This window comes from Cnephaeus nilssonii (genome assembly GCF_951640355.1).
Source record: "Cnephaeus nilssonii genome assembly, chromosome: 5".
Taxonomy (NCBI): Eukaryota; Metazoa; Chordata; class Mammalia; order Chiroptera; family Vespertilionidae; genus Cnephaeus; species Cnephaeus nilssonii.
This window is the reverse complement of record NC_137076.1, coordinates 66,411,473-66,438,594: the sequence shown is the minus strand read 5'-3', so window position 1 is coordinate 66,438,594 and position 27,122 is coordinate 66,411,473. Positions and strand designations below refer to the sequence as shown.

The 27,122-nt window shown below is 45.4% G+C and overlaps 2 protein-coding genes across 12 annotated transcripts in view; one reads left to right on the top strand and one right to left on the bottom strand.

Annotated features, from left to right (window-relative positions):
- JADE1 (jade family PHD finger 1) overlaps positions 1–3,559 on the top strand; it is a 53,156-nt gene extending 49,597 nt beyond the window's left edge. For all 5 annotated transcript variants that reach the window (XM_079770669.1, XM_079770667.1, XM_079770668.1 and 2 more), the window contains exon 11: positions 2,316–3,559. In XM_079770669.1, coding sequence (XP_079626795.1) covers positions 2,316–3,199 — 884 coding nt within the window. In that variant the 3' untranslated portion in view covers positions 3,200–3,559. The remainder of the gene's footprint in view (positions 1–2,315) is intronic.
- Positions 3,560–3,924: 365 nt separating this feature from the next.
- Positions 3,925–27,122, bottom strand: part of SCLT1 (sodium channel and clathrin linker 1) — a 106,956-nt gene continuing 83,758 nt past the window's right edge. For 5 of the 7 annotated variants that reach the window (XM_079770675.1, XM_079770671.1, XM_079770673.1 and 2 more), the window contains 3 exons: positions 18,949–19,027; positions 16,120–16,215; positions 3,925–4,054 (listed from right to left, as the gene is read on the bottom strand). In XM_079770675.1, the coding sequence (XP_079626801.1) occupies positions 3,980–4,054; positions 16,120–16,215; positions 18,949–19,027 (250 nt within the window). In that variant the 3' untranslated portion in view covers positions 3,925–3,979. Of the gene's footprint in view, positions 4,055–10,830; positions 11,338–16,119; positions 16,216–18,948; positions 19,028–27,122 lie in introns of those variants that run through there. The other 2 variants (XM_079770672.1, XM_079770677.1) reach the window with 1 other exon arrangement.

Sequence of the window (27,122 nt, the reverse complement as noted above, 5' to 3'; positions counted from 1 at the left end):
GGAAACAAGGAAGTTGTTATACCCTGTAGTGTTGAAATTCGAATTCTGATTTACCCCAAACCAACCAGATAAAGGTGACCAGAGGTACAGAGGTCCTCACAGCACGTCATTTTGCTCAGTGCCGTTTCATGAGAATTTGAGGAGCTGCCGTAGGAACTGCACCCTTGTTTCTATCTGCTGGCCTCTGGTGAGTTGGTTTCCCGTGTGCCCTTTCACGGGACGTCGCTGAACCTGTTGGCGTGAAGTGAGGACTTCCTGTAAAGTGGTCAATGGAAGAAAGAGAAAAAAGCCTACGGAGTATTAGGTGACATTCTTGAAGTAATATATAATTTTAATAGCATTAACTTACTAATCATATTATCTTAGATTTTTTTTTCTCCAGGAATGTATCAAGCTAATATCATCAGACTTTTAAAATAAAATTTTCTAAGTAGGGTGTCCTAAGTAACAGCAGTTCAATTCAGATTCTTTGCACTCGGATGTCGAGTGTGACTCGACACGGTTAGCATTAGAATAAAGGAATCGAGAAAAAAGCAAGCGAGTGCAAAGGGTTAAAATGGACTTCTGTCTCTTCATTGACTCTCCGTGCGGATTTTTCCTCTGAGGAAGCGGGCCTTGGAGCGGGGCAGCGGCTGAGTGCAGGCCGCGCCTGAGGGCGCTGGGCCTTTCTGTGACTTTTGCTAAATCGTTGCTTAACGAGAAGGAGCTGTAAAGAGCATGTGCGCCTGATTTCACCGAGTCATTTTTCACGGCTGTTGCCGGCAGCTCTCTGTTTCCCGGCTGAGGTTTTTCCTTGGCCAAGTGGCTGAGACCCTGAGCCAGGGGAGGATGTTAGTGTAACAGCTGTAATGCATCCCTCCGCTCGCAAGTCCTGCGGACACGGGAGCCCCATGGGTCTCCCCAGCACTCCAGTGGGAAGGGCTGAGCTCACATGTGCTCCCTGTGGGAGCCGCGGCCGGTGCAGGGCACACCCAGGGCCTTCGTCTCCCCTTTCCCAGCGTTAGACTCTCAGTTGGGCGCTGCCTCTGCCAGCCCATCTCCTGCTCTGGCATCACGGGATCCCAAGTGAAGCAGCGCGGACGCCCTTGACTTTCGCGTGTCATTCCGGGGCCAGGTCTGCTGTGTGACTCTGAGGACGGGTAGGGCTGTTCTGCTGGATGAGTGTCCCCAGTGGAGAGGCTGCCTGTAGCCTGTAGAGGTCATGCGTCGGAGACTCTAGAGAGAGGAGATTCCAGGTCAAGTAGAGAGAATCCGAGTCAGAAAACGCGCCCCCCCCCCCCCTTTGCTCTGTTCCCCACGGGAGGTGAGAAAGAGACTCCAGTGTGGCGTGGAGGTGGACCCTAACCTTTGATGCTTGAGAAAGCAGGCGCGTCCACGCCTGCGGATGATGAGCACCCGCCCCGGGGAGGTGGCGTTCTGTGTTTGGAGTCGCTGGCTCTGTGCCGTTTCACGCTTGGTCCGTGCCTGCTCAGCAGTCGGTTCCTACGGGTGCTCCGGCCTGGGACTCCGGGAGAACCCACTCTCCTGCTGGTTCTCACCCCACAGGAGACAGAAACCGAACCGGCTCTGAGGCCCTGGCAGGACCGTGGCCCTGATGAGCTCACCCCCGCGTTCCCCAGACCGAGGGTTAGGACTCAGTGGGTGGTGAGAGGAGTTGAGTAGTTAGTTCATCACTAGCTTTAAAAACAAGTGAAACAGAAAAGGTCAGAGTGCATATCAGATGATGGAGGACAGTAAGACTCCAGGAAAAGTGGGGCTTTTACTGAGTAATGTGAAATTTAGTTCTTACTGTGATTTGCATGAAAAATGTTTGAAAAAGACCAACTTATCTCATGTTGGGTTACATTTCAGCTTAATTCCACAAATGGGCTTTACGTCTAATAGTAAACATTTAAAAACCATTTGCTATGTGTCTGGGATGCGGTTAAACACCTTCCCTTACTCATTTCACAGCTCCACACATTTCCCCGCATCACAGCCTGCGAGGCACACACTCCCCGGAGGAACCGTGAGCGCGCCCTCTTGCCTCAGCCTTGCAGGGAGGCAGCGCCCCCCCACCCCCTCTTGGGTCCTTATCAGCTCAGCTGTTGTGTCCAAGGACAAGGTGTTCCTGGGAAAGATGCTGCTTCATGACCACCTCTGTGACTCGGGCTGTTTTAGAAAAGGCAGCCTGCTAGTTGTCTGCAGCTCGAGGGCTGCTTCCCAGGCCGGGACGCCTTTCCTCTGAGTTTTACCACCGGGGCCCGCCGGGTCTGGGATCGCCGGCTTGGACTTGCTTCTGCTGTAACTTCTCTCTCTCTGCTTCTCCGTCACAGGTGTGCCTTCGTCGTCCTGCTCCGCCGCCTCCCTGGAAAGCATGCTTTTGTTCAACAGCCCTTCGGTGGGCCCCGACGCCCCCAAGATCGAGGACCTGAAGTGGCACTCGGCCTTCTTCCGCAAGCAGATGGGCACCTCCCTGGGTCGCTCCCTGAAGAAGCCCCATCCGCGAGCCCTGCTGCAGAGCAGCCCGCGCCGCGGCGGCAAGGCCCTGCCCAGGGCGGGGGCGGGGGCCCCCGAGAGCTTGCTGAGCTTGGACAAGACCTTCGCCGACGCCCGGCTCCTGTCTGCACAGCAGAGGAATGGCGCGATGGTGCCGGATCCCGGGAGTAGGAGGGACCACCGCTTTCATTGTGACCCCGGCAAGGGGGACGGGAAGGACAGGCCTTTCAGACACAAGCCTCTCAGGTCCACGGACGTGTCCCCGCGGCATCTGGACCCCGCGAGGGCCGCAGCCTCCTCTGCGGGGGGGCAGTCGGCGCCGGGCGCGAGGAGAGAGGGCTTGCCCAAGTGCAATGGCTCCCTGCTGCGGGGGAGCTACCACCAGACTGCAGTCAAAGTGCCTACCACGCCTGCCAGCCCAGGGAAGAACTGGGGGGGCTTCCGGATTCCAAAGAAGGGGGAGCGGCCGCCGCAGGAGGCCCCTGCCCCCGGGGGCGCCTGCCACCCGCACGCGGACTACCCCTGCCTGGGCCTGGGCCGCGGGCCCGCCAAGGAGAGGGCGAAAAGCAAACTGAAGTCGGACACCGAGAGTGACGGCTATGCCCCCGACGTGGAGATGAGCGACTCGGAGAGCGAGCCCTCGGAGAAGAAGTGCATCCCCGCCGGCAGCGCCATGGCCCGGAGGACAGACTTCATCCGCAGGGGCATCCTGGCCTCCTGATGCGCCCTGCGGCCTGGCACCCGCCAACCCAGCTCCTGAGCCACGCACACATCTACTTGCAATTCAGATGGATTTTTTTTCAGTCATTTGTAAATCGTGAGAAGTGTGTGTTATTTGCAACTTGTTGAGGAAACACGTAGGTTGCCACCGCACGGCACGGCTGAGGCTAGAAGCTTAAACACTAAACTAAGAATGAATGAAGTGCGTTTTTAAAGAGGGAGAGGCCTACAGAAGCCTCACGAGTTTTTATTGCTCTGTCTTCTTCCCAAAGCACAAACTCTTGGTTACCCGACTACACGGAATCAGATATGGTTCTAGACACCCTCACGTACCGTTTACTAGCCCATAACTTACTTTCCAGGACGGTGGTGGATTTGAAACCATGGTCACCGTTGGCCCCAGGCTGTTCTTGTTGCATTGCAGTCTGCAGGCAGCAGCTCCGAGGCTTGAGGAACTCGAGGGGACTTCGGTGCAAATGTCCCGGATGGGAGAAGTACTGAGGGTCACCCCTGGAGGACCTGCAGGGGAGGGCAGGGCTGCTGCAGCTGGAATGTGAGGGAATGTGGCTCCTCAGCCTGCAGCCCTGGGAGGGGGATGGAGAGGAATGGTGCAGAGCGAGGTCACTGGGAGGTTCTGTCTGTGAGAGAGGGCAGCTGAGTGAGGCCCCATTTACCAGTCCTCTTGACACTCTCTTCCCTAACGGCTGTCTGTGGGCCAGCCGGGGTGGGGTTCCCTAGCCATTGGCAATCCCTGGTCCGCTGGCCTCCAACAATACAGTAGTCATTCATGTTCAAGCGATGAACTTCCAGACTCCGGTGACTCACACTTCCCAGGGTCCCCAACTGGAACAGATTCCTTAAGAACAAGGAAAAAAGAAAAGCAAAAAAAAAAAAAAAAAAAAAAAAAAAAAAAAAGCGTGAAATAGGCTATATTTTAGAAACAATAGAAAGGCAATAAGTTGTGATAACCTCTTACCATTGACCAAGTTTCTACAGGAAAGAGTTTTAAGTGTAGTAGGTTTTTTTCTGGAGTCAGTTCTAGGCTCTGATTCGTAACTTGGACTTCCTAATTGCAAATGGCAATAACTCGTAAGTTATCAGCAATAATAAATTTAGCATTAATTTGAGTACAATGTTCTGTTTCTGCACTGGCTGCAGTGCATATGTGTTAAGACAATGATAGTGTTAAGGTCCTGTTCATTTTCTTTGGAATTCAATGTAGTTGTGCATCAAACTTAAGAGAAGGGAAGTTTAAATAGCAATTAGACTTAGAATTGTGGGCACTTGGAACAAGCCCAACTTCCCCTAAATTGCCCCTTAGTTTGCTGGTATCGGTATTCAGATTCCTGATTCATTTATACATCTGTTTCCATGTGGCAGGGACATTCTGATACTTGATGAATAATGGTTTGAGTCCTGCGGTTAACTTTCAAGTCTTCCAGAGGATTGTCAACAACAAACAAGGCTTATTGAATTCCATCTTGCTATGCAAGTTTTGTCAGATGATCGAATAGTAGATCGGATGCATCCCCATTGTATGTATGACATTTTCAGACCAAGTCTTAAGCTCTTTGAATACATTGTAGTAGCTAATTCAGGAGAGGGGAAAGGATGACCCAGGTTTAGATGGACTGCTTTTGAGCTGTGAGGCTCATTTTGAAAGACTGTTGTCCAGATAAGCTGTTGCTGCAGAGAGAAGTTTCTTACAAATCCACGTTGTGCTTTCACTCCTAGCCTAATTTAAAGGCCAGACTTTTTGCAGAGGAGAAGCCTTTTGCTGAGCACAGAAGGTGGACTCTACCCGGTTACCTTTGGACTACAGGGACAGCTCTGCTGAGAGTTCGAGGATGTGGACTTGTCAAGCCATAGAAAGAAAACCTAAATTCTAGTAAGCGTATGACCTCTCACCATTTTAAGAGGTTCCAGATTCATTTGCACTATTAGGAATGCTAGTTTTGTGCAAAAATAATGCCTTACCTGTTTTCCCCCCACATTTAGGTTGAAAAGCTTTCAAACGTTTCAAGTTATGCTGAACCAAAAAACAAAAACAAAAAACAAAAACACCAACAAAAACCTAAAACAAAAAAATTAAAAAAAATAGCCCAAGGAAAACAAGACACACAAAATATAAAAGCCCACTTTTAATTTCTGCTTTGAGATGCAAATGGCTAGAGCACGGTTTCTCCGGTGTAATGATAGCTTTGTAGGTCAGTTTTCTGTCCTGCTGGGATGTCTGTGAGGCCACCAGCAGCAGCAACCAACTCCCCCCCGCCCCCACCCCCATGTACACTTCTTAGTGTGGGACCTACCATTTGCTCTTTTCTTTCTTTTTTGTTTTTTTAAGCTTTATCTTTCCTTGTGCACCCTGACCAAGAAATATCTTTGATTATGATCAATGTATTATGTCAAAATGTAGGCTAGTTAAACTTTTGTAAAGTTGCCTGGAATGTCATTTGTTAGGTTATAAACACAAAATCGCAATGAAGGGTTATATGTGTTGTGTACAAATCTTAATTATTTTCAAATGGACAAACTTGTCATTACATTTGTAACCTTGTACAGAGGATTTTTCACTATGTGCCTAGCTTGGTGTCCATTCAGCTAAAATTGAAAAAAAAAAGGTGCATGAAGAGTTACAAATCAGAAATTAAACAAAGTATATGTAGAGATGACTATTTTATATGACATGGCCCAATCCTGTATTTATTTCTACCCCCTTTTTGAAAGTATTTATAAAACTAGTTGAGGACAGCTGTATTTTTTTGTTGAACTATTTAGTAGAATTTGTGCCTTTTTGTCTGTATGTGAATAAATGCTGTACATTTTTGCAATACATCTTAAGTGTCTTTTGAAATCTGCTGTTGCTAAATGTTTAAAGATGTACAAGACTTAGTCCTGAATCGGCGTGTAGCAAGTGTGTCCTGGTTTAGATGATGAATGCAAACTGTAGGGAACAGGACAAGAGGTGGACGCCCCGCCCCCCAGTGGGGGGGGGTCTCTGCCCAGCTCTGATGCGGAGACACTGAAAGAAGGTCACAGTTTGATTTTTGTCTTCCTTACCTCAATGGAGTTCCTTACGGAACACAAGTTTAGATCTGAAAACAACTAGTTGTTGAAGCAACTTATGACCTTAGGGTTGGAGACTGGTCACATGACCTTGGCCAGATCGCCTGGCCTTTATAAGCCTCAATTTCCCCTTCTGTGAGAAGAGGGTAACATCCTACAGTATGACTGGGGTTACCGTGATACTTCAAGCAAGTCCATGCAGTAACTTAGGGAAAGCTGTAGAAAGATTTAGTAGCTGCGAGACTATTTTTATGACTAGGAACAAGATTTTTTTCCAACATATTGTTGACTGGTGAGCATTCTGAAGAAAAAAAAAAATGTTATTCCTGAGTGACAGGAAGATTATTTTATAAGGCTCTTTAAAAAGATAACTTTTAAGAGCATGGTTTTATTAAACGCATTCTTAGGTATTATCTGCGTTCTACAAAGATGTGTCGAGGTCACCGCATTAGGCCTGGGCTTCGGCCCCACTTCTAATGACTAGCTTGGTGCTCTCCCTGCCTGACGCTGCACTCAGTCACCACACACAGAAATTTGCGTCAGTGATGTGCAGTTTTCCGTGTCGGGAACAGCCAAGCCGACGTGGGTGTGCATCCTCACCTAGACTGGGGTGCACAGGACCACACCAGGGTAGCGCTACTGCCCTCATGTATAATTTTTGTAGTGATTTGGCCAGTGGTTTTTTTTTTTTTTTTAAACATGAATTGTTCATACATTTGGCTAGAAGTTAATTTCTCCTTGTTCCTCCTTAGTGACTGTTTACTTCCATGTTGCTTGCTCTGTAAGACCCCAGAGAGAAAGAACTGGGATTCTTCCTACAGGGTCTTCAAGTTGAATAACCACAATAGCTCCCCAGGGAAATTAAGTCCCCGGGAGCCACAGGAAGGGCTGAGCGGTGGCAGTTCTGCGACGTGATGGGGATGCGGCACCAGGGGCCCGTGCCCCTGTGTTCACCCAGATCTTAGAGAACGGTTTCTACCTTTGAAAGTCGCCATCAGCCGCAAACTTGGCGATGAACTTCAAGGGTGCAGGAGGATTTCTCTTTATTGCTCACAACTGCGTGGGTGATGTGGTCTGGTCTGGGGAGAGCAGGAGAGCTTGGACTGTCTGGTTATTGAAAAAGGGCCATGAGCAGATCCCGTATCTCCTTCCCTGGCTTCAGCTGCTCTCTCCACGGCTGAGTCCACACCTGCACTCGGCTCCTCCTGCGCCGAGCCCGCGCCTTTCCTCGGGATGTAGGCAGGGGCTGGGGGTTTCGGAACTCATCCTTTCATATCCTGCCTTAGAGACCGCAGCTCAAGCCTGGAACCTGGGAGTGTGCGTGAGTCCTTCCTTCCACTCCCACGGCCAAGTCGTACGTCTGTGGAGCGCACTTAATATCTCCTCAGCATTTTTCACTTCTCTTAATCCCAGTACCACGTGCCACGTAGCTCAAGCTGCACCAGTTCTTGCCTGGGTTATTGCAGCTGCCTCTTATTTCCTTCACTCAAGTCTTGCTGAAATTAATCCCTCCTCCCCCTCAATTAGCTGCAGCTTTGCCAACGCCATCTCCATAGTGATAGCTTGTGCAATTAAAATCTGTGTTGTCATTCTGCGCATAGCCTTCAGGAGAACCTCCAGACTCCTGCAGATATGACAGGGGCTTTCACATGGCAGGCACTGGGCTATTTTATGGATAATGACTGTGTTTAAGCCTCACAGGTGAGGTAAGTGTTACCTAATTTGCAGATGAGGAAACTGAGGCACAAAAGTCAAGTTAATTTCTCGAGATCAGTAGGTGGTAGAGCCGGGAGTCAGTCATTCCCTTGAGCTCGGCTGCCTCACAGAATATAAAAATAGTTCCCATGAGGAGCTCTGGTGTTCCTGAGTGTGCTGGGGATTACACCTGGGAACTTCAGGTTAATGAATTTCTAGAAAGTAAAGCTGATAATCATGGTCTGAAACCTTATGTCAATGTCCTGGCCGAATGACTCTGAAGGTAACCTAATGGATAATGGCTGATACAGTCAGCTTGTGGTCATCGCTGCCTTCTTCTAGGGAGAATGAAATTAGTTTATGTGGCGTCATATACATCATGTAGCGAGCACACATACACATTTTCAGATAAAATATGTACATATATGAGCAAAGAAAAGAGCATTGCTATCAGAAACTCAGTCACAATTCTCCATATCCCGACACCTGTCTGGAAAGTTAGAGTTTATTTAGAGTCACACAGTTTCATGATGATGAATCTAGAATTAGGACTAATGTCCAAAAACTTTAAATTGATGTTATGTCAAACCTTCAAATCAGTATTTTTGTGATAGAAGATATAATAAACCCAGTTAATTTTTCAAATAAGCCAAGCAATGACTTATTTGTCAAATTAAATAGCCAAGATAAAAAAAATTTTGTCAAATTAAATAGCAAAGATTTAAAAAAAGTACTGTCATTCCTCATTAACACTAATATATCTTGATATTCTCACTACTACTCGGCTTATATCTGGCTGAATTTTAAGTGGTACATTTATAATTATGGATTAATTATGGCTATTTTACCCACTCATCTGGCTGAAGGTTCTAACCCCAGGAATGGTTCTAACTACCAGTGTGGTGTTCCCTCTCCCACGCAGCAGCCTCAGGGGCCAGGCCCTCCTTTCCTTGTTCACTGTTTGAATTGCTGAGCTTCTTTTTCAGATCAGATGCTTGTGATCATATCTTTGCCTCTATTAGTCCCAGGTCCCAAATTTTGACACAGGAAATCATACAATATTATACCAACCACTTTACAATTGCTAAACAAAATTTAACGTATTTATGATTTTTGGTAGATGCTTCATAGTGATTTTTACCACTCATTATAGAAAAAACCAAATCCGACTATATATGAAGTTGCTTTTCTTATACCAAGTTTTCTCTGTAATGCATATTAATTAAATGACCAAATGGGCTTTTTGGGTTAGTCAGAAAAGGTAAAAAGGAAAGAAAAAGGGCTCACAGTTCAGATTTGTTATGATAGGGTTGATGAATGAAAAAGTGGAAGTAGAATTTTTCAAACCCTGATTTGCACCTATATTTCCCATCAAGAACACGATCCTTGAACGAGAAGGACACACTGATGGGTAGTGAGCAACCAGCGTGGGGGGTACTGGTAGAAGTTACGTGAAGTCCAGGACGAGGAAGTCCAGGATGTGGCCCAGGTGAACTCCATCCCAGGGCAGCCGAGAATGAGAAAGGCGACTGCTCAGTCCCTGTCAGCAAATAGGAGAGAGGTCAAAGGTGTGGCTTCTGTGGCCCTGGAGAGGCCGCCTGGCGAGTAGAAGGCGTCTGGTGTGGGAGAGGCCGGGTGTGAAACCTCAGAGCCACTTCCCGCTTTTGACCCAGAGCAAGTTGGTTAACTTCCGTCATGCCTTCTGTCTTAGGAAATGGAATAACATCTCCCTCACAGGGTTGTTGTATTATATGAGCTAATAAATGCAAAATGTTAGCACAATGCCTTATGTATGTGTGATAGGTGCTCAATAAACAGGCATCATTAATACAGATCAGCATGTTTACTGCAGACCCAGGGAAGGAGTCTCCATGAATTCTTGTGGTTATTTATAGAAAGGTGATTATAGCTTCTCTCCTCTTTTTAGATGAAAGGTGATGCTAGTCTCATGTTTTTAATCTTCACAGATATAAGTGCTAACAGATTTCCTTATATATCACATTATGCTCTAATGGCTTTTTTATTCTTTCAAAAAAGGGTGAAAATATTGAATGAAAATGTCCATGATGCCATATTAAAGGGCTGAAAGGGCTTTAAAAAGGAACAAGCAGTAATTACTAGGAACTCTGTTGAGTGCTAAGGTTACAGGGATACCTCGCGGAGCCTGCAGCCTGCTGGGGTGGAGAGGACCTTAAAAGAAAAACTCAGTTAGTGACAAGTCTTGGTAAGCGCTGTGGAGAAACCCTATAGCACACTCTACGAGCAACACGGCAGCCCTCCCCTAGACTGAGTGGCACCTGAAGAATGTGCACACGTCGAGGTGTGAACACAGCCCTGTGTGGGGAGAGGAGGACGTGGTGATGGGAGTAAAAGGCAATGTCAGGGTGAGGGCAGGAGAGGAGGGGCGAGGGGGAGTCAGCCCAGCACGCAAGGCCCAGGGCCAGCTCCTCTGCGCCACGGCCTCAACTCTCAGCTCCACCAAAGACCCCAGGACATCCTGGTTGTCAGCATCAGTCCTAAACTTCCCACTGCGGGCTGAATATCGAGACACCGCAAACTCAAGGCGCTATCTTTTACCTGAACCACCGCAGGTCTCCCAGCTCGCTGTCCAGAGCACACCTCTCTGCCCCACTCCCACCAGGAGCGGAGAACAACCGCAAAATCCGCACTCCCAAGGGCCCACGCGGCGCAGCCCCAGAACCAAGTCCATCTGATCGCCGCTGCTCAAACCCTCCCACACCTCCCAAATCCTTATCGTCAGCATTTGATAAATCCTGGAAATCACGTAAGTGAAAAACAGAATCACTACAGTTACATATTAAAATACATGACAGCATCATTTTAGAACACATAATTTATTATATTTACGAGTTCATAATAAAATGGATACTTGGGAACCTTAATAATGAATTAGAAGTAACAATCTGATGTAAAATTCTCAATCTTGGAAACGGAAATCTTAAAATTGTAGCATTTTCTTAAAATTTCTTTCTCATGATTAGCATAGTCTAAAATTATTACGCTCTTCCAAAGGAGAGGCGGGGGTGGGGTGGGGGTGGGGGTGGTTAGACAACAGACACACCGGTGGAGGCAATGAGGTCTTCTCAGCTGCTTTATTCTCCACTGAAGCCCGTGCCGGTTGTTTCCTTCACTCCCAGGAAGCTGCCACTGTCCTGCTTCCCAGTAACCCTCAAACACAATGGCAAACGCACATGCCCGGCGGCAGGGCCTTGGCCCTTCTCGGCAGGTTTTCCCATTCAACCTCCTAGTGCAGCAGCTTCCCCCTCTAAGGCTGGGGGTGAACTACGGGCCTTTTTAGACATTTTCCAGGTTCATCATGGAGGCTGCTTTTCTTCTCTGCACTGTAACCACACTGAGCTGCAAGTGAAATGAACAATCAGTAAGCAGTCACTTTCCTATGGAAAGTCCTGGGTGAATTTTCCACACAGTGTAACCCGCCACAGCTTACAGTCATTGGACATAACCTTCGTGGAAAGGGTCTTGGGAGAGGTCGCCCTCTGTGCTCACTTCTGTTTTACTCCTGAGACACTTAACCTTTTGCACTCGGATGTCGAGCGTGACTCGATACGGTTAGCATCTTTGAATGTATCAATAATTTGAAATATTAAAAAATCCAAATAAATAAGTTTGTATGAAAAGAAACTCCAGTTTTTTATTCTACTGCCGCGCTTTGTAAAACCTGGGGTATTTAAAAAATTAAATGCCGAGTAGAATAAAGGAATCGAGAAAAAAGCAAGCGAGTGCAAAGGAATAAGTGCCTGCATCACACTAGACACACAAGCCAAGTACGACATCCCACAGCTCAGTGACATCCTGAGAATTCCAAGACATATTCCACAGATGGAGGAAGAACAGTCCGAGAAAAGGTAATTGGAAAAGTGCCTAAAACACTAAGTGTAAGCCAGCACACTGCAGGGCTGGTAATAAAGAGATGATAGGTCCTGGCTGGTTTGGCTCAGTGGATAGAGCATCAGCCTGCAGACTGAAGGGTCCCGGGTTTGATTCCAGTCAAGGACACATGCCTGGGTTGCAGGCTTGATCCCCATTAGGGGACGTGCAACAGGAGCAGCCGATCAATGATTCTCTCTCATCATTGATGTTTCTATCTCTCTTTCCCTCTCCCTTCCTCTCTGAAATCAATAAAGATATATTAAAAAAAAAAGAGAGATGATAGGTCATAGTAAGAAAAGTCTAATAGGAAAATAATCTTTAAATATTAATTGGAATTGATTAAAATATGGAATATACACATAGTAAAAAAACCTAACAGTGCAAAAAATAAAACGAACAGTACGACGTAGCATAAAGGAAGTCTTCCCACCACTGTGCTATTTTCATAGCCTTCCTTCCAGATACAACCACTGTTTCCAGTTCCTAAGCATCTTTCCTGAAATATTCTAAATGGGGGTAGGTATATGCATATATTTCATCACCTCTTTTTCATCTTGTTTTGTTTTTTTGTGTTTTTTTTTCCTGCTACAAGATCTACCTTAAAAATGCTTCCATATTATTTTCTTACTAAAGGCCCAGTGCACGAAATTCATGCAGGGGGGTGGGGACCTCAGCCCAGCCTGCACCCTCTCCAATCCGGGACCCCTTGGGGGATGTCCGACTGCTGGTTTAGGCCTGATTGGGATCGGGCCTAAACTGGCAGTCGGACATCCCTCTCACAATCCTGGACTGCTGGCTCCTAATCGCTCACTTGCATGCCTGCCTGGTCACCCCTAACTGCCTCCCCTGCTGGCCTGGTTGCCCCTAACTGTCCCCTCGCTGCCAGCCTGGTCGCCCCAACTGCCCCACCCTGCTGGCCTGGTCATCCCCAACTGCCCTGCCTGCCGGCCTGGTTGCCCCCAACTGTTCCCCCCTGCTGGCCTGGTCGCCCCCAACTGCCCCCCTCTGCCAGCCTGGTCGCCCCCAACTGCCCTCCCCCCCCCCTGCTGGCCTGGTTGCCCCCAAATGCCCTGCCTGCCGGCCTGGTTGCCCCCAACTGTCCCCCCCTGCTGGCCTGGTCATCCCCAACTGCCCCCCTCTGCCGGCCTGGTCGTCCCATGCAGCATGCTTGTTCAGTCGTTTGGTTGTCCCTCACTAACCCCCCTGCTGGCCTGGTCGTGGGCAGCCATCTTGTGAGGGTGTGAGGGTCAATTTGCATATTACCTCTTTATTATATAGAATTTTTTATTAATCCTCACCTGAGGATATTTTTCCATCGATTTTCAGAGAGAGTGGAAGGAAAGGAGAGAGGCAGAGAGAGAGAAACAACGATGATGTGAGAGAGACACACTGATTGGTTGCACACACGCCCCAACCAGGACTGGGCATTGAGCCTGCAACCGAGGTACATGCCCTTGACCGATATTGAACCTGGGACCCTTCAGTCCGTAGGCTGATGCTCTATCCACTGAGTCAAACCAGCTGGGGCGAAATGGTTTCATATTAGATCTATTTTATTCCTTAACAGCTGCTAACTTTCCCCTGCCTGGATATTCTATAATTTAGCTGGTTTTCTGTTGATGGGCATTTAGATATTTTTAATATTTTAAAAGGATAAGCAACGCTGCAATTAGGATTTTTCATGCTTCCGTGTACAGCTGTGCCCAGGGACAAGGAGCCACCTGCAGAATAAATTCGTAGGAATGCTGGGTCCTAGGTTATGTACATCTACAGCCTGTGAGAGATCCTGCCTCACAGGGCTCACTGCACCGATAGCCATTGACACCAATGATGTGTGAACTGCAGCACTTCTTTGTTGACGTAGCCACTCTTTATATGCATTCACGACATTAGCCTCTTGGTCATATACTTGTTGCACATACTTTCCTCAGTCCGTCACTGACTTCATGACTCTTTAATGTAGAAATCTGACATCGTCACATTTATTGACGTCTTTCTTAGCTTCTAGGTTTTGTGTTCTTGCAGGGAAAGGCCGCCCCGCCCTGCCTTCTAAGACACGGCAGTCACGGCGCACGGTGACTCAGAACACATGGCCACAGTACTGGCCGGGAGGCGGGAGACAGGACACCGGGGAGCAGGGTCAGGACCGGCTGAGTCAGGACTGAGGGGCTCTCCCTGGACCCAGCACGGTGCTGGCCGCACTGGTGAGTACAGACAACGAGGATCTCTCAATTCCATCACTGCGTTAAATATCAGGCCCTTAGCAGGATATCACTTCTATTAGCAGTTTCCATTTTTTGGAGGAAAATGAAAAAAATTAATTAGAAAGAATTCAGAGAAGGCAAAGATAAAGGTTAAAATAACTGAATATATGTCTCATAAACAAAGTTTATAACTTGGACTCACTTAAGGTGGAAACAATATTATTAACTCCAGGGGATAAATTCCTTTTTGTGTATGGGGAGAAGGCTGAATGGTTACTTTCCATCTTTAAAGGAGAACAAAATAGGAGAAGGAAAGCTTAAGGAAAAAATTGTGATTTACTGAAAAAAACATTTAAAAGAAAAGCTCACAAAGAGAATGGGGGCAACTTTGCCATCCGAGTTTCACAGGAGGCTGCTCAGGTTTAACTCTGACCGGAGGGAGACGCAGCCCTATGTCACCGGGACGCTACAGCGAAGTTCTGTAACTGCACCTTTTTACTACGGGACTCGAGGTAGGTGATTTTAAGTAGGCATTTTCTTTACCACAGTCCTTAAAAAAGGCAAACTCCAAGCTTTAAGGATTGTGATGTAAGAAATTTAATTTCTTATATATCTATCTACTTACCATTTAATGACTAAGTGCTTTGTATGTGTGAATTCCCTTCATCTTTCAATAACTCTAATGGAGGTGTTATTATCCTACGCTGAGTAAGAAGAGCGTGAGGCAGAGAGAGATGGAAGCGGCCCTAAGTCACATGGCTACCGAGGGACAGCAGGCTATTTGTCGACACCAAACACACGCTCCGGACACTGCCCAGCACACCCTCACTCCTACTACCGTATAATCCACATGAATAGAGGAATTCTTGAGTAATTACGTAATCCGTTACTTCATTATTCCATAAGTAATTAAACACATTTCATAAAGCTATAATTACTTTCAAGAGGGAGGGGACAGAAGGAGAAGGGCAAATTATGGCTGGATTTCATTTAAGTGTCGCCTCATGGTCATACCAGAAGTAGACTTAAAAAGAAAATCTGTAAATATCACAAACATAAACTGAATTCAGCATTCAGAGTTGCTTTACTATGTATAAAATGGTGTAATATCTAAGAGTAATAATAATTTTAATTAAAATAGTAGACTTATAGCCAAATATAACTAGTAATGTATTAACTTGGTTTGTTTTTGTCTGCCTGCCTGCCTATCCATACCTATCTATCGGTCTGTCTGTCCATCTATCTGCCTATCTATCTATCTATCTATCTATCTATCTATCTATCTATCTATCTATCTGAACTGTTTCCAGCCTATCTTTATATTCACTAAACTGATCTCATTTTGTTCCCAATAGGAGGGATTATTGCTCCTATTGCAGAACAAATGGCCCATTTCCTAATGATGTGTGTGCATTATGGATAATTACCCCCATATCAATATTTCATGGATGCATTTTCAAACTCTATTTCCCACTGGACTTTATATCTTATTTTAGATTTATAGTCTTATACAAATGTGCATTAAATGGAGTTAACCTATACACAAAGTAATTTTTTCCATTAAAAAACTACAATAAAAACAAAGTCAGTGCATTCAAAGCAATGCTACCTACTTCCGAATCTGTCAGAAAACACCTGCCAGTTCACACGCACAGCCTCTGGGGCAGGACGTCGCTCGGACTTCCTGGGACAGAGCGGTTCACGGTCATGCTGTCTGATGTGACGCATGGTCATTGAGCACCTGGAATCTGCTAGTCTGACTGCAGATTTATTTTAGTTTATTTACTTTTAATTAATTGGAGCAGCTGCTGGTGGCTAGTGTCTGTGAGTGGACAGAGTGGTTCCAGAGGTGCGAGTCAACTGCAGAGACGGATGTTTATTTCTGTCTTTAAAGTTTACTTTCAACCCCAAATAATAGAGACTAATTTCAAATAGTTTAACCAGGTAAAAATAACCCTCCTAGTTCTCCGGGGACTTCTGAGGAGCCTTTCTTAGCGTGACCCACCCGGACAGTTCCCGTCAGGGACAGCGAGGAGCCCCCTACCTGCTGAGAAGCGGACGCGGCTCTCTGCTCCGCCTGACTGAGCCGCCTCTGGAGTCTGTTGGCTTTTTCTTGATGCTCGAGAATTAACTTTTCACTCTGTGAAGAGGAAATGTAAAACAAATGGGTTAGAGATCTATGCGTGACATGGAGGCATTTGTGGAATAATCAATGGGAAATCTGGACATCATCTGACCACAAAAAAATGCAAAGAGAGTGTCTGAAATTCAAAGCTGGTTGTACATCCTCACTAAACCGTTTTACCCCTCCATGCCAACAAAAAAGTGGATTAAGTGCAAAGCAAAGAGAATCAGAAGTTGAGAACAGGATTTTCAATTTTTGACCTGTTAACCTTGAGATGCTAGCTCAGTGCTTCCAACGTGGAGAGCGTGGAAACAAAGACTGCCGGGCCTCCCACCTGGACCTGCTCCCAACCTGAGAATCCTTGTGTCTACCACGTTCCCAGCGGGCGTTGGCACTGCCTGCTGGTGTCCTCAGAGCCACTGTGCTAGGACCAACTTCTAGGGAAACTGGGACATCGTCATTATTAACATTCAAGAAATGAAAAATATTCATTCTAGAAATCCTGGTTTTAACAGTGTTAGATGTGCCTTAAATGATTTATATGCTAAAGGTGTTCTTTAAAAGGTGACGAAGTCTGTTTTTACATGTTCCCCAAACAGCTGTATACTCCACAAGGTATTAGGGTCAACAGAGTTATTAAGACACTAGAGGCCCGGTGCATGAAATTTGTGCACTCGGGGTGGGGGGAGGGGTGGGTGTCTCTCTGCCTGGCCTGCGCCTTCTCACAGTCCGGGAGCCCCGCGATCGATCGCCCCAAAGAGGTAGGCCCTGCCCACCCACCACAGCCCACCAGTCAGTGGCCTGGGCCTCCCTCTGCAGGGCGATCATGGGGCGATGGCCGGGCACCCGCCTTGGCTGGCCTGACGCCAGTGAGTGTGATAGCGTGGTTGTCTGAACGGTCATTCTGCTGTTTAGTCGTTCGGTTGATTTGCATATTATGCTTTTATTATTATAGATTGTTATGGGTTGAATTATGCCCCTAAATATATATTGAAGTCCTAACCCCCCGTACCTATAAATGTCTTCATTTGGAAATAGGGTTTTTGCTAATGATTATGTTAGAATGATATTATTAGGTTTGGCCTTAACCAAATATGACTGGTGTCTTTATAAAAAGGGGGAATTTGGACAGACAGACATGTGCAAAGGGAAGACCATAGGACTCAGGGAGAACACCATCTATGAGTAGAGGAATGCCTGAGGCTGCTGGAAGCTAGAGACAGGCATGGACCGATCCTCCTGAGCCCAAGAGGAACCAACCCTGCCGACTTCCTGACCAGGACCTTTGCCCTCCAGAGCTGAGACCGCACTTCACAGTGGTAACCTGGTAGTGCAGCCTCAGGAAACTCGCAGCATCACAAACATAAATCTGACACCGCACGCCGCCACGCACACGGCTCAAAGAAGCTGTGAGTTAAAAAACGCACCAGTCCTCCCATACTTACTCGCCTGAACAAAATGTTTTTGTGCAACTGGTATTGTTATTCAGTTTTTCTGGCACTTGTGGGAATTGAGAGAGTAACCAGCCTAATCAGGAATAGAAAGAAAAACACGCTTTCTATGAAGAACAATATAGTTCCCATGTCTTAACACACAAGTGATTACGGGGCCTGTCATGCCTAGTAACATAAAATATTGAAATAACAGTATCCTGTTAAAATGAGCTTATTATATTTCTCAGTGTGCCCAAAAGCAAAATTAAATTTTATGATGAGAACTATACTGGCTATTCCAATTTACAAAATTGTTTAAATATGCAGTCTTAAATTTAAGAGGCACATTTTAAAACTAGAGCAAACTCGGGGAAAAAATGCCATCATCTATAATAATCATTTTCATAGTCACTATCAGACTGCACATAACGTACATATTTTTCTATGCTGTCATAATAATGGTTAAGGCACAGTCCAGATTACGTAAATCATAATATATAGGCAATTGTTCTTTTTCAACGGTTCATTGTGGTTGCTTCTGATCTTCCGTTATTATTAACATTACTGTGTTGAATATCTTCCTTTAAATTTTTTCCCATTTTAAATGACCCCCCTTAGACCAGATTCCTGGAAGTGGGAGCTATACCAAAGAGTACTTTAATGGCTAGGGTGGAATTGTTTTCTAAATGGTTCATATCAATTTACAATGCTACAAAACTTAAGAGTAATGATTTCACTCTGGCAGCTATAGCGGGCCACAAAGAGACGGTGGGCCAGACAGCCTGTTAAAGAAATTCCAGCAAATACATTCGAAGTTGGAACATCAAAAGAAGAACTAAAGTTCTAGAATGCCCTAATCATAATCTAGAAATTGCTTCCTTTTTTAACACTTCAAGGAAAAAAACCTGAACTCTTGCTCTAGTTAGCTCTCAAGTCATCTACAGGAGTATTTTAATATATTCCAGGAGGCCAAAGTATTTTCTACGCGTCTCTTGTGATGGATGAAAAGTAAACAAAAGGAACAGGTTAAAAAATAATCTCAGACACGCACAGACCTCCGAGGGTCCTAGCAGTCTCTGAGACGGGACCAGCCCCGCATCTGTCATGTGCACATGATGGATCCCTGACTCTCAGGCTTTTAGTCACATGGTACCACCTGAGGACTTTTGGGTTATGGATGATTTCTACAAGAAATGCGCACATCTGTACGGTCATTTCCAAGTAGAGAATTAATTTGGACTTGGCTCCGGTAAAATTCTCTAACATGTATATCAGGCTGCAGCAGAAGGACCTCCCGGGGGAGTCATTATCTTACCTCAGCTACCTTTTCATTTGCCATTTCCAGCTGAGAAAGCAGCTCTTGGGTATGAAGTTTCTGCCGACTCAGCTCACTCCTATTAATGAAGGGAAGGAGGGAGGAAGTAGGGAGGGAGAGAAGGAGGAAGGAGGGAGGGAGGGAGGGAGAGAAGGAGGGAGGGAGAGAAGGAGGGAGAGATTGTTTTTAAAAAATGAACAAATAGAATCCTTATTAGTGAGATACATGTTCATGTTTCTGTGTGTAAAATAATGTTTCTTATTAATAGACCATATCTAAAGGACTCATTCATTTCTTTATAAAATGCACATATATTCTGGAGATTGAATGTACAGTAATGTGAATACACTTAACACTATTGAATTGTACACTTAAAAATGGTTAAGCAGATAAATTTAATATTTTATCACAATTTTAAAATGGTTAAAACAATACATTTTATGTTATACTTCACCACAGGACCCCTCTACCCCACATATGTACATGTATATATACTAGTATATTATCAGTACCAAAGTGTCTTAATATCTTGAGTATTATTTGGCATTAAATGAAAGCACATTCATATTAAATAGATACAGTATTCATTACTATAACTACTCATAAACTACTGTGATATACAGTGCTTCTTAGAGCTCAACTCTGGGAAAACTGAGGTAATGTTAACCACTCCACCATCATTTCAGGGTGGTACATTCAGGACTGGTGTTTGGGCTGCATATGTGCCATTAGCTGGAATTTTCTTATGCACAGACCTTTTTTTTCCTATTCAACATATATGCATTATATTGTTTTTGGCCAAAAATAATTTGAAGAGTCCCAGGTTAGAAGTAGATACAATGTAGTCTTAAAAATAACTTAAAAAAAGGTCAACTCAATGTCTTGCGTACTAAAATAATTATTCAGGATTCATTTTTCATCCTTTGACCTTACTTGTTCTTTAAAAAAATCAACAGATTAACACTTCCAAAATAACTTCAGCTTTGATTTTTTCCAAAGGAGCTACACAAACAGCTTAAAAACTTGGTCTCTCAGGTGTCCTATAACTAAGTGAATAGTTATTAAAATCAGAAAGCAATCTGGTATAAATACATAGGAGAGAGAAAATAATAATGTCTACAAATCAATTCCACAAGTAGTTACTGAACATTCTTCGGGCAAAGTGCAAGGTACATGGTAGTAAACACAGACTAAGAGGGACACAGCTCATTCTAACTCACAAAGCTTAAAATTCCCCACATAACAAAACAAAAAAGCAAAATGACTGAAGTGGCAAGTCTTCTAGGTCAAATGCAATTAAAGGTAAATGTTTTACATTAGTGCTGATGAGAAATAACCTTTGAGTACTACTGAGATGAAGATGAAACAATGATCATATTTATAAAGTCAGCCAACATCCAGCTTATAGAAAACAACTACTGCATAATTTGATGTCTAAATTATTATTCACTTATATACCCATGACAATTTACCTGAACGACAGTAATAATTTCTAATAAATACTATTAGTAATAATTTCCCAAAAAATTAAAAATCACAAAAATACACATTATTAAGCCTAAGTTACTTTAAAAAAATATATATTTTGATTGATCTCAGAGAGGATGGAAGAAGGAGAGAGAGATAGAAACATCAATGATCAGAATCATTGATTAGCTGCCTCCTGCACGCCCCCTACTGGGGATCAAGCCCACAACTCGGGCATGTGCCTTTGACCCGAATTGAACCCAGGACCCTTCAGTCCACAGGCTGATGCTCTCTATCCACTGAGCCAAACTGGCTAGGACAAGCCTACGTTACTTTTTAATCTGTGTAAATACTATTCTCTTGTGTGTCAAGCTCTGTCACCCCTGGATGGTGAGCAACTGGATCATTCCTTGTGGCCCCCCTTAAGGTCTGGTTCTCAGCAGAGCTGGGCAAGTAATAGTGCAGATGATGATGATGATGGTGTTAACAGCAAACACTTCCACGTGCTTCCAATGTGCCAGACACTGTCCTAGGTGCTTTATTTAAATAAACTCATTCGGTTTTTATGATCACACTATGGGACCCCATTCTCACATATGAGAAAATTTAAAGACAGAGACATCCTACCTAATAAAAGAGTAATATGCAAATTAACCATCACTCTGCTACACGCACCACCAGCCACACCCACTAGCCAATCAGAGCGAGTATGCAAATAAACCCAACCAAGATGGCTACAGCCACAGAGAGCAGGAGGGAGGCTTGGGTTTCCCAGGCAACAGATGAAGCCAAGCTTTCCGCCTGCCCTTCCCGGCCTAAGCCTCCACTCAAGGCTACAAAGTTTCAATTATAGAAGGTAAACAAATCCAAACAGAAATGGTGGCAGCCACGGAGCTGGAAAGAGCAAGAGGCTAGGGTTGCCCCCCGCTTTCCGCACATCCTGGCCGGCCCAGGCCTCCGCTTAAGGCTACAAAAGTTTCAATTATAGAAGATATACACAAACCCCAACAGAAACGGCTGCCGGCCACGGAGTGAGCAGGAGGCTTGGCTCCACTCCAGGCTACAAAGTTTCAATTGTAGAAGGTAAATAAATTCCAGATACCAGGGCCACCACTTGTGGCTGGCCTGCAAACCACCACAGGCCCCTCGCTCAGGCTGCCCCACACCCCAAGGGAACCCCCACCCTGATCTGGGACACCCTTCAGGGCAAACCAGCTGGCCCCCACCTGTGCACCAGGCCTCTATCCTATCTAATAAAAGAGTAATATGCAGATTGACCATCACTCCAACACACAATATGGATGCCCCCATGTGGTCAAAGATCCTGCCCCCATGTGGACACAAGATGGCCACCACAAGATGGCCAGCAGGGGAGGGCAGTTGGGAGGCACCAGGCCTGCAAGGGAGGGCAGTTGGAGGCGATCAAGCCTGCAGGGGAAGGCAGTTAGGGGTGACCAGGCCGGCAGAGGAGGGAAGTTGGGGGCAAACAGGCTGGCAGGGGAGCAGTTAGACATCAATCAGGCTGGCATTGGAGTGGTTAGGGGGTGATCAGGCTGGCAGGCAGAAGCGGTTAGGGGAAATCAGGAAGGCAGGCAGGGGAGCAGTTGGGAGCCAGCAGTCCTGTATTGTGAGAGGGATGTCCGACTGCCCGTTTAGGCCCGATCCCACTAGGGATCGGGCCTAAACGGGCAGTCGGACATCCCTTGAAGGGTCCCAGATTGGAGAGGGTGTAGGCTGGGCTGAGGGACACACCCCCCCACCCACGTGCATGAATTTCGTGCACCGGGCCTCTAGTATAAAAATAACGTGAAGTAGTTGTCTAGAGTCACACAGCTAGTCAGTGTAGAGTCAGGATTGAAAACAGGGCCTTTGCTTCCAGTGTGTGCTCTGAGCCCTCCCCTGGATGGCAGGCAATTGCTAAACGCGTAAGTGAAGGACTATGAATTTGTGTGCGTATCAGGCATTCTAGATTATAAAAAGTAACACATTTACTGAAAACCGAACAAGTTTATCTTTATTTCTGATGTATTTCCCAAAGGTTCAGTCTTACATTTAAACTTGATGCCCAACATCAAACTTCTTACACTGCCTCCAAAACCTACTTCTCATCCTGCCACTCAGATTTCATCCCGCCCACACATCTGCCCTGGTGGCTTAGGTTAAAAGGGTAGTCTCACTTGCTCTGCCACGCAGGGTCTAGATTGCCCCTAACTAGACCCTTCCTTTGCAATGACTCTCAGATCTGTTCTTCCCTTCTACTCAGTGTTATCATCACAACTCAAGTTCTTAATTTTTATACTGATGGGCATAGCCAGCGGCTCAGGAGTCTGTGAGGCACCCACCACCACGCACACAGAAGTGCTCAGTGAACACAGCGGCCTTCCCTTGCTAATGCGCCGGCATGCTCTCTTCCTGAGATACCACTTTAATATCTTGCTTCCCTGAATGATAACTTCTGGGCATTCTGCTACTGCACAAAACAGCCCAAGACTGGCATTCAAAATCCCCCTGAATCTTCCTGACCTTATCTCTGATAGGAGTCTTCCTTGTAATTTAGGCTCGCACTGTCCTGCAAACAAACCACTTGTATCCCATTAAGCTTGCATTATGTCATTTTCTGAATCCTTGTGTTTAGATTTGCCATTAAAATCCTGCTCTTTCTTTAACCCTTTGCACTCGCTTGCTTTTTTCTCGATTCCTTTATTCTACTCGGGATTTAATTTTTTAAATACCCCAGATTTTACAAAGTGCGGCAGTAGACTAAAAAACTGGAGTTTCTTTTCATACAAACTTATTTATTTGGATTTTTTAATATTTCAAATTATTGATACATTCAATACAATTCGACATACGAGCTGCTACCGATGCTAACCGTGTCGAGTCACACTCGACATCCGAGTGCAAAAGGTTAAGATTCCACTCTGCCTCAATTCTTTCTATGCCTCCTTCCGAATTCATTTTAATTTCATCAAAGCTTTGCTTATTTTATGTATAGACATTTAGCAATTCTGTATTGTAATGCTGATTAGTGGTTTATACACACTACACACACACACACACACACACACACACACACACACACTCACCCAAGAATAATGAAAAACTTTTAAAATGGGGATTGCTTTGCCTTGGCTGGGTAGGTCAGTTGGCTGAAGTGTAGTCCCGATATGCCAAGGTTGTGGGTTTGATCCCCAGTCAAGGCACATGTAAAAATCAACCAATGAAAAACAAAAGAATCAACCAATGAATGCCTGAATAAGTGGACATCAATGTTTCTCTCCCCATCTTCTTCTCTTTAAAAATGAAATAAATAAAAATTTTAAAAATGAGGATTGTTTTTAGTTTCCACAGTATCTACCAAAGTTGCTTTACACATAGGAATTCAGTAAATAATTGGGATTTATGGCTAACTTTTTGTAGAAAACCTAACAGTTAGAAAGTTCTATTCCTTATTTGCTCAGCAAACATTTACTGAGGAATCTACCACAAAACATATTTTAGATAAAGATCATTTTTATTTATTTAGATTTGTATATATTCCACTTGTTTCTACAAAGGATTTGAAGTGGCTAAAAAAAAGTTTTTTTTTTCCAGTTAAGCATTTCCTTCCGTCTCGTTTCTGAATGAAATTTGGGGCGGTGTGAAAGGGTGAAGAGAAGAGAACAGTGGTTTCACCAGCTCTGTCCCCTGAGACCTTCCCGGAGCCTGCTTGTCAGTACTTTGCAGCTGCTTATTTCTCTGCTGGGATGTTTAACTGCAGGGTAAAGGAAAAACCCAGGGGATGATCCGACTCTATTATCTGTGAGAAATTTTCTCTTCATTAGAGAACATCATTGAGAGCTCCCAATATCATTAGTGATTTGGAAAAAACATTAAACAAGACTTTCCAGAAAGTTTCACAGTGGTATTATAGTGGAAACACTTGCCAAATAAAGCTACATAATCTCTCCCCTGGAAATCTTTAAGCACAGAAGCATCCTTTCCTATCAGGCGTGAATGAGGTACAGCATGCCAGAAGGATAGCAACAGATGACATTTCCAGTTTCTGTGTGACATCGTGGTACTTAAAGAGTACTTTACACTAATTAAAGAACTTAAATGAAACTGTACCCAATTTCTCCCTAATTTCTGGCATATTATATATTATAGGTTTAAGGTAAAATTGTCTTCTACCAAGTTAATGTAAGTATATAAGAATGAGGAATTCCTTATAATATCACTTGGCCCTCTGAGTCCTAAATATTTTTAGTTTACTTACATAATTTATGTGTATGTAATAAAATATCCTAGTTATGCTTACAAACATAATTTAGAAATACAGTTGTAAAATATAATTGATTTATTACCTTTTGTGTAAGTAAAATTTAAAAACACACACATACAAAATAACTTACATTGCCCAGCTAGTGTGGCTCAGTAGTTGAGCATCAACCCATGAACCAAAACATCATGATTTGATTCCTGGTCAAGGCACATGCCCAGGTTGCTTATCCTAATATATAAAAAGCCAGGGACTGTCACGACCTAAACGATCAGATGGATGACAGAACAGCAGGCTACATGGGGCGACCAGGCTGGCAGGGGGGTTAGTGAGGGACGACCAAATGACTGAACAGCAGGCTGCGTGGGGTGACCAGGCTGGCAGGGGGTCAGTTGGGGGTGACCAGGCCCGTGGGGGGGGGGCAGTTAGGGGCGATCAGGCTGGCAGGCAGAGACGGTTAAGGGTAATCAGGCTGGCAGGGGTGGCAGTTTGCGGTGACCAGGCTGGCGGGGGCAGTTAGGGGCAACCAGGCTGGCAGGGGGGGCCAGTTAGGTGTAACCAGGCCAGCAGGGGGGTAAGTTAGGGGTGATTAGGCCAGCAGGCAGAGATAGTTAGGGGTGATCAGGCTGGCAGGGGGGCAGTTAGGGGTGATCAGGCAGGCAGGCAGGTGAGCAGTTAGAAGCCAGCGGTCCCAGATTGTGAGAGGCATGTCTGACTGCCGCCAGTCAGACATCCTAAAAGGGGTCCTGGACAGGAGAGGGTGCAGGCTGGGCTGAGGGGACCCCCCCCCCCCCCATGCATGAATATCGTGCACCCGGCCTCTAGTCCTATATAATAAAACCTTAATATGCAAATCGACCGAAAGGTGGAACGACTGGTTGCTATGATGCACACTGACCACCAGGGGCCAGATGCTCAATGCAGGAGCTGCCTCCTGGTAGTCAGTGCGCTCCCACAGGGGGAGCACCACTCAGCCAGAAGCCGGGCTCACGGCTGGCGAGTGCAGCAGCGGTGGCGGAAGCCTCTCCTGCCTCTGCTGCAGGCGGGTGGTAAGGAGTGAGGGGTCCCAGAATGCGGGAGCCCCAGACTATCAGAGGGATGTCTGACTGCTGGCTTAGGCCCGATCCCCAGAGGGCCTAAGCCGGCAGGCGGACATACCCCAAGGTGTCAGGCCGGACTGAGGGACATCCCCTCCCAGTGCACACATTTTGTGCATTGGGCCTCTAGTTTTATATATAGACATTTAGCAATTCTGTATTGTAATGCTGATTAGTGGTTTATATAAGTATATAGGCACACACACACACACACACACACACACACACTTAAAAAGATTTACTTAAATTAGCCTACAAGATTCTCATGATCTGATCCCTGCCTCATCCCTCAACCCAATGGCCTTCTTTCTCCTCACTCACTACACTGTAATTGCATGGGTCTACCCCCTTCTAACATGGCACCTTTGTACTCGCTACCTTTCCATCTGCCTGGAATATTTTCCTGGCGTTTTTGTATAATTGATTTCTTTTATCATTCAGACCTCAGTTTAAATGTCAAATTTTCTGATGACTTTTTAAAACACAGTCCAGCTCCTTCAGCGCCCACCCTGTCCCAGTTACTGTCTCACATCACCCCATTTGTTACTTTATACCATTGGAGACATCTACACTTGTCTTGTTTATTTGTTGTTTTGCCTCCTCGTCCGTCTCTCTCCATTAGAACTGGAGCTCCAAAAGGAAGCTATACTCCCAGGCATAGCACAGTGCCTGGCACATGTAAGGTGGTTTTGAGCCTGAGCAGATTTTAGTCAATTCCACATAATTAGTCACCATTTATAACATTTCTAATATCATATGACTTGTTTTTTCAAAGTTTTCACTACCTACAGTACTTGCTGTCATTGCAGAACTAACTAGATAATTCAGTGATTACATTTTCACAGCAGCCATCAAGTGGTGTAATAAATTTGGGAGACTACTGCTAGGAAAACCAATGCAATTTAGAGCTTTATTTATAAATACCACTCATAGGAAGCTTATTTTGAGAAGCTATGTGAAGAATGGACTCAAAGTGTACAAAGTGTGGGTGAATTTCCTCACATCTCATTTTAAGTGTGGACCTAAGGATGCGATTGGGGAGACTGTAAAGTCCATTCATTTCATTAAATACTGAAATGAGTGCCTGCTGCATGCTACACACGATGCTGGTGCTTGTGAGCTGGGGGAGGGGGCCTGCAGAGGAGATGCAGTCACTGCCACAGTGAGACGAAGGGATACCAGAAATACTGAGAAGCTACTAGGTTTATAACAAGTAAATGCAATAAAAGTCCTGTGGAGGATGAGGGGATTAGCACGTCTCTCCAGAGGAGCAGGCTTTTAAGCTGATATATGAAAGATGAACAGACATTAGGTGGACAGAGGCAGGGTGAGAAAAGGAAAGACGTTAT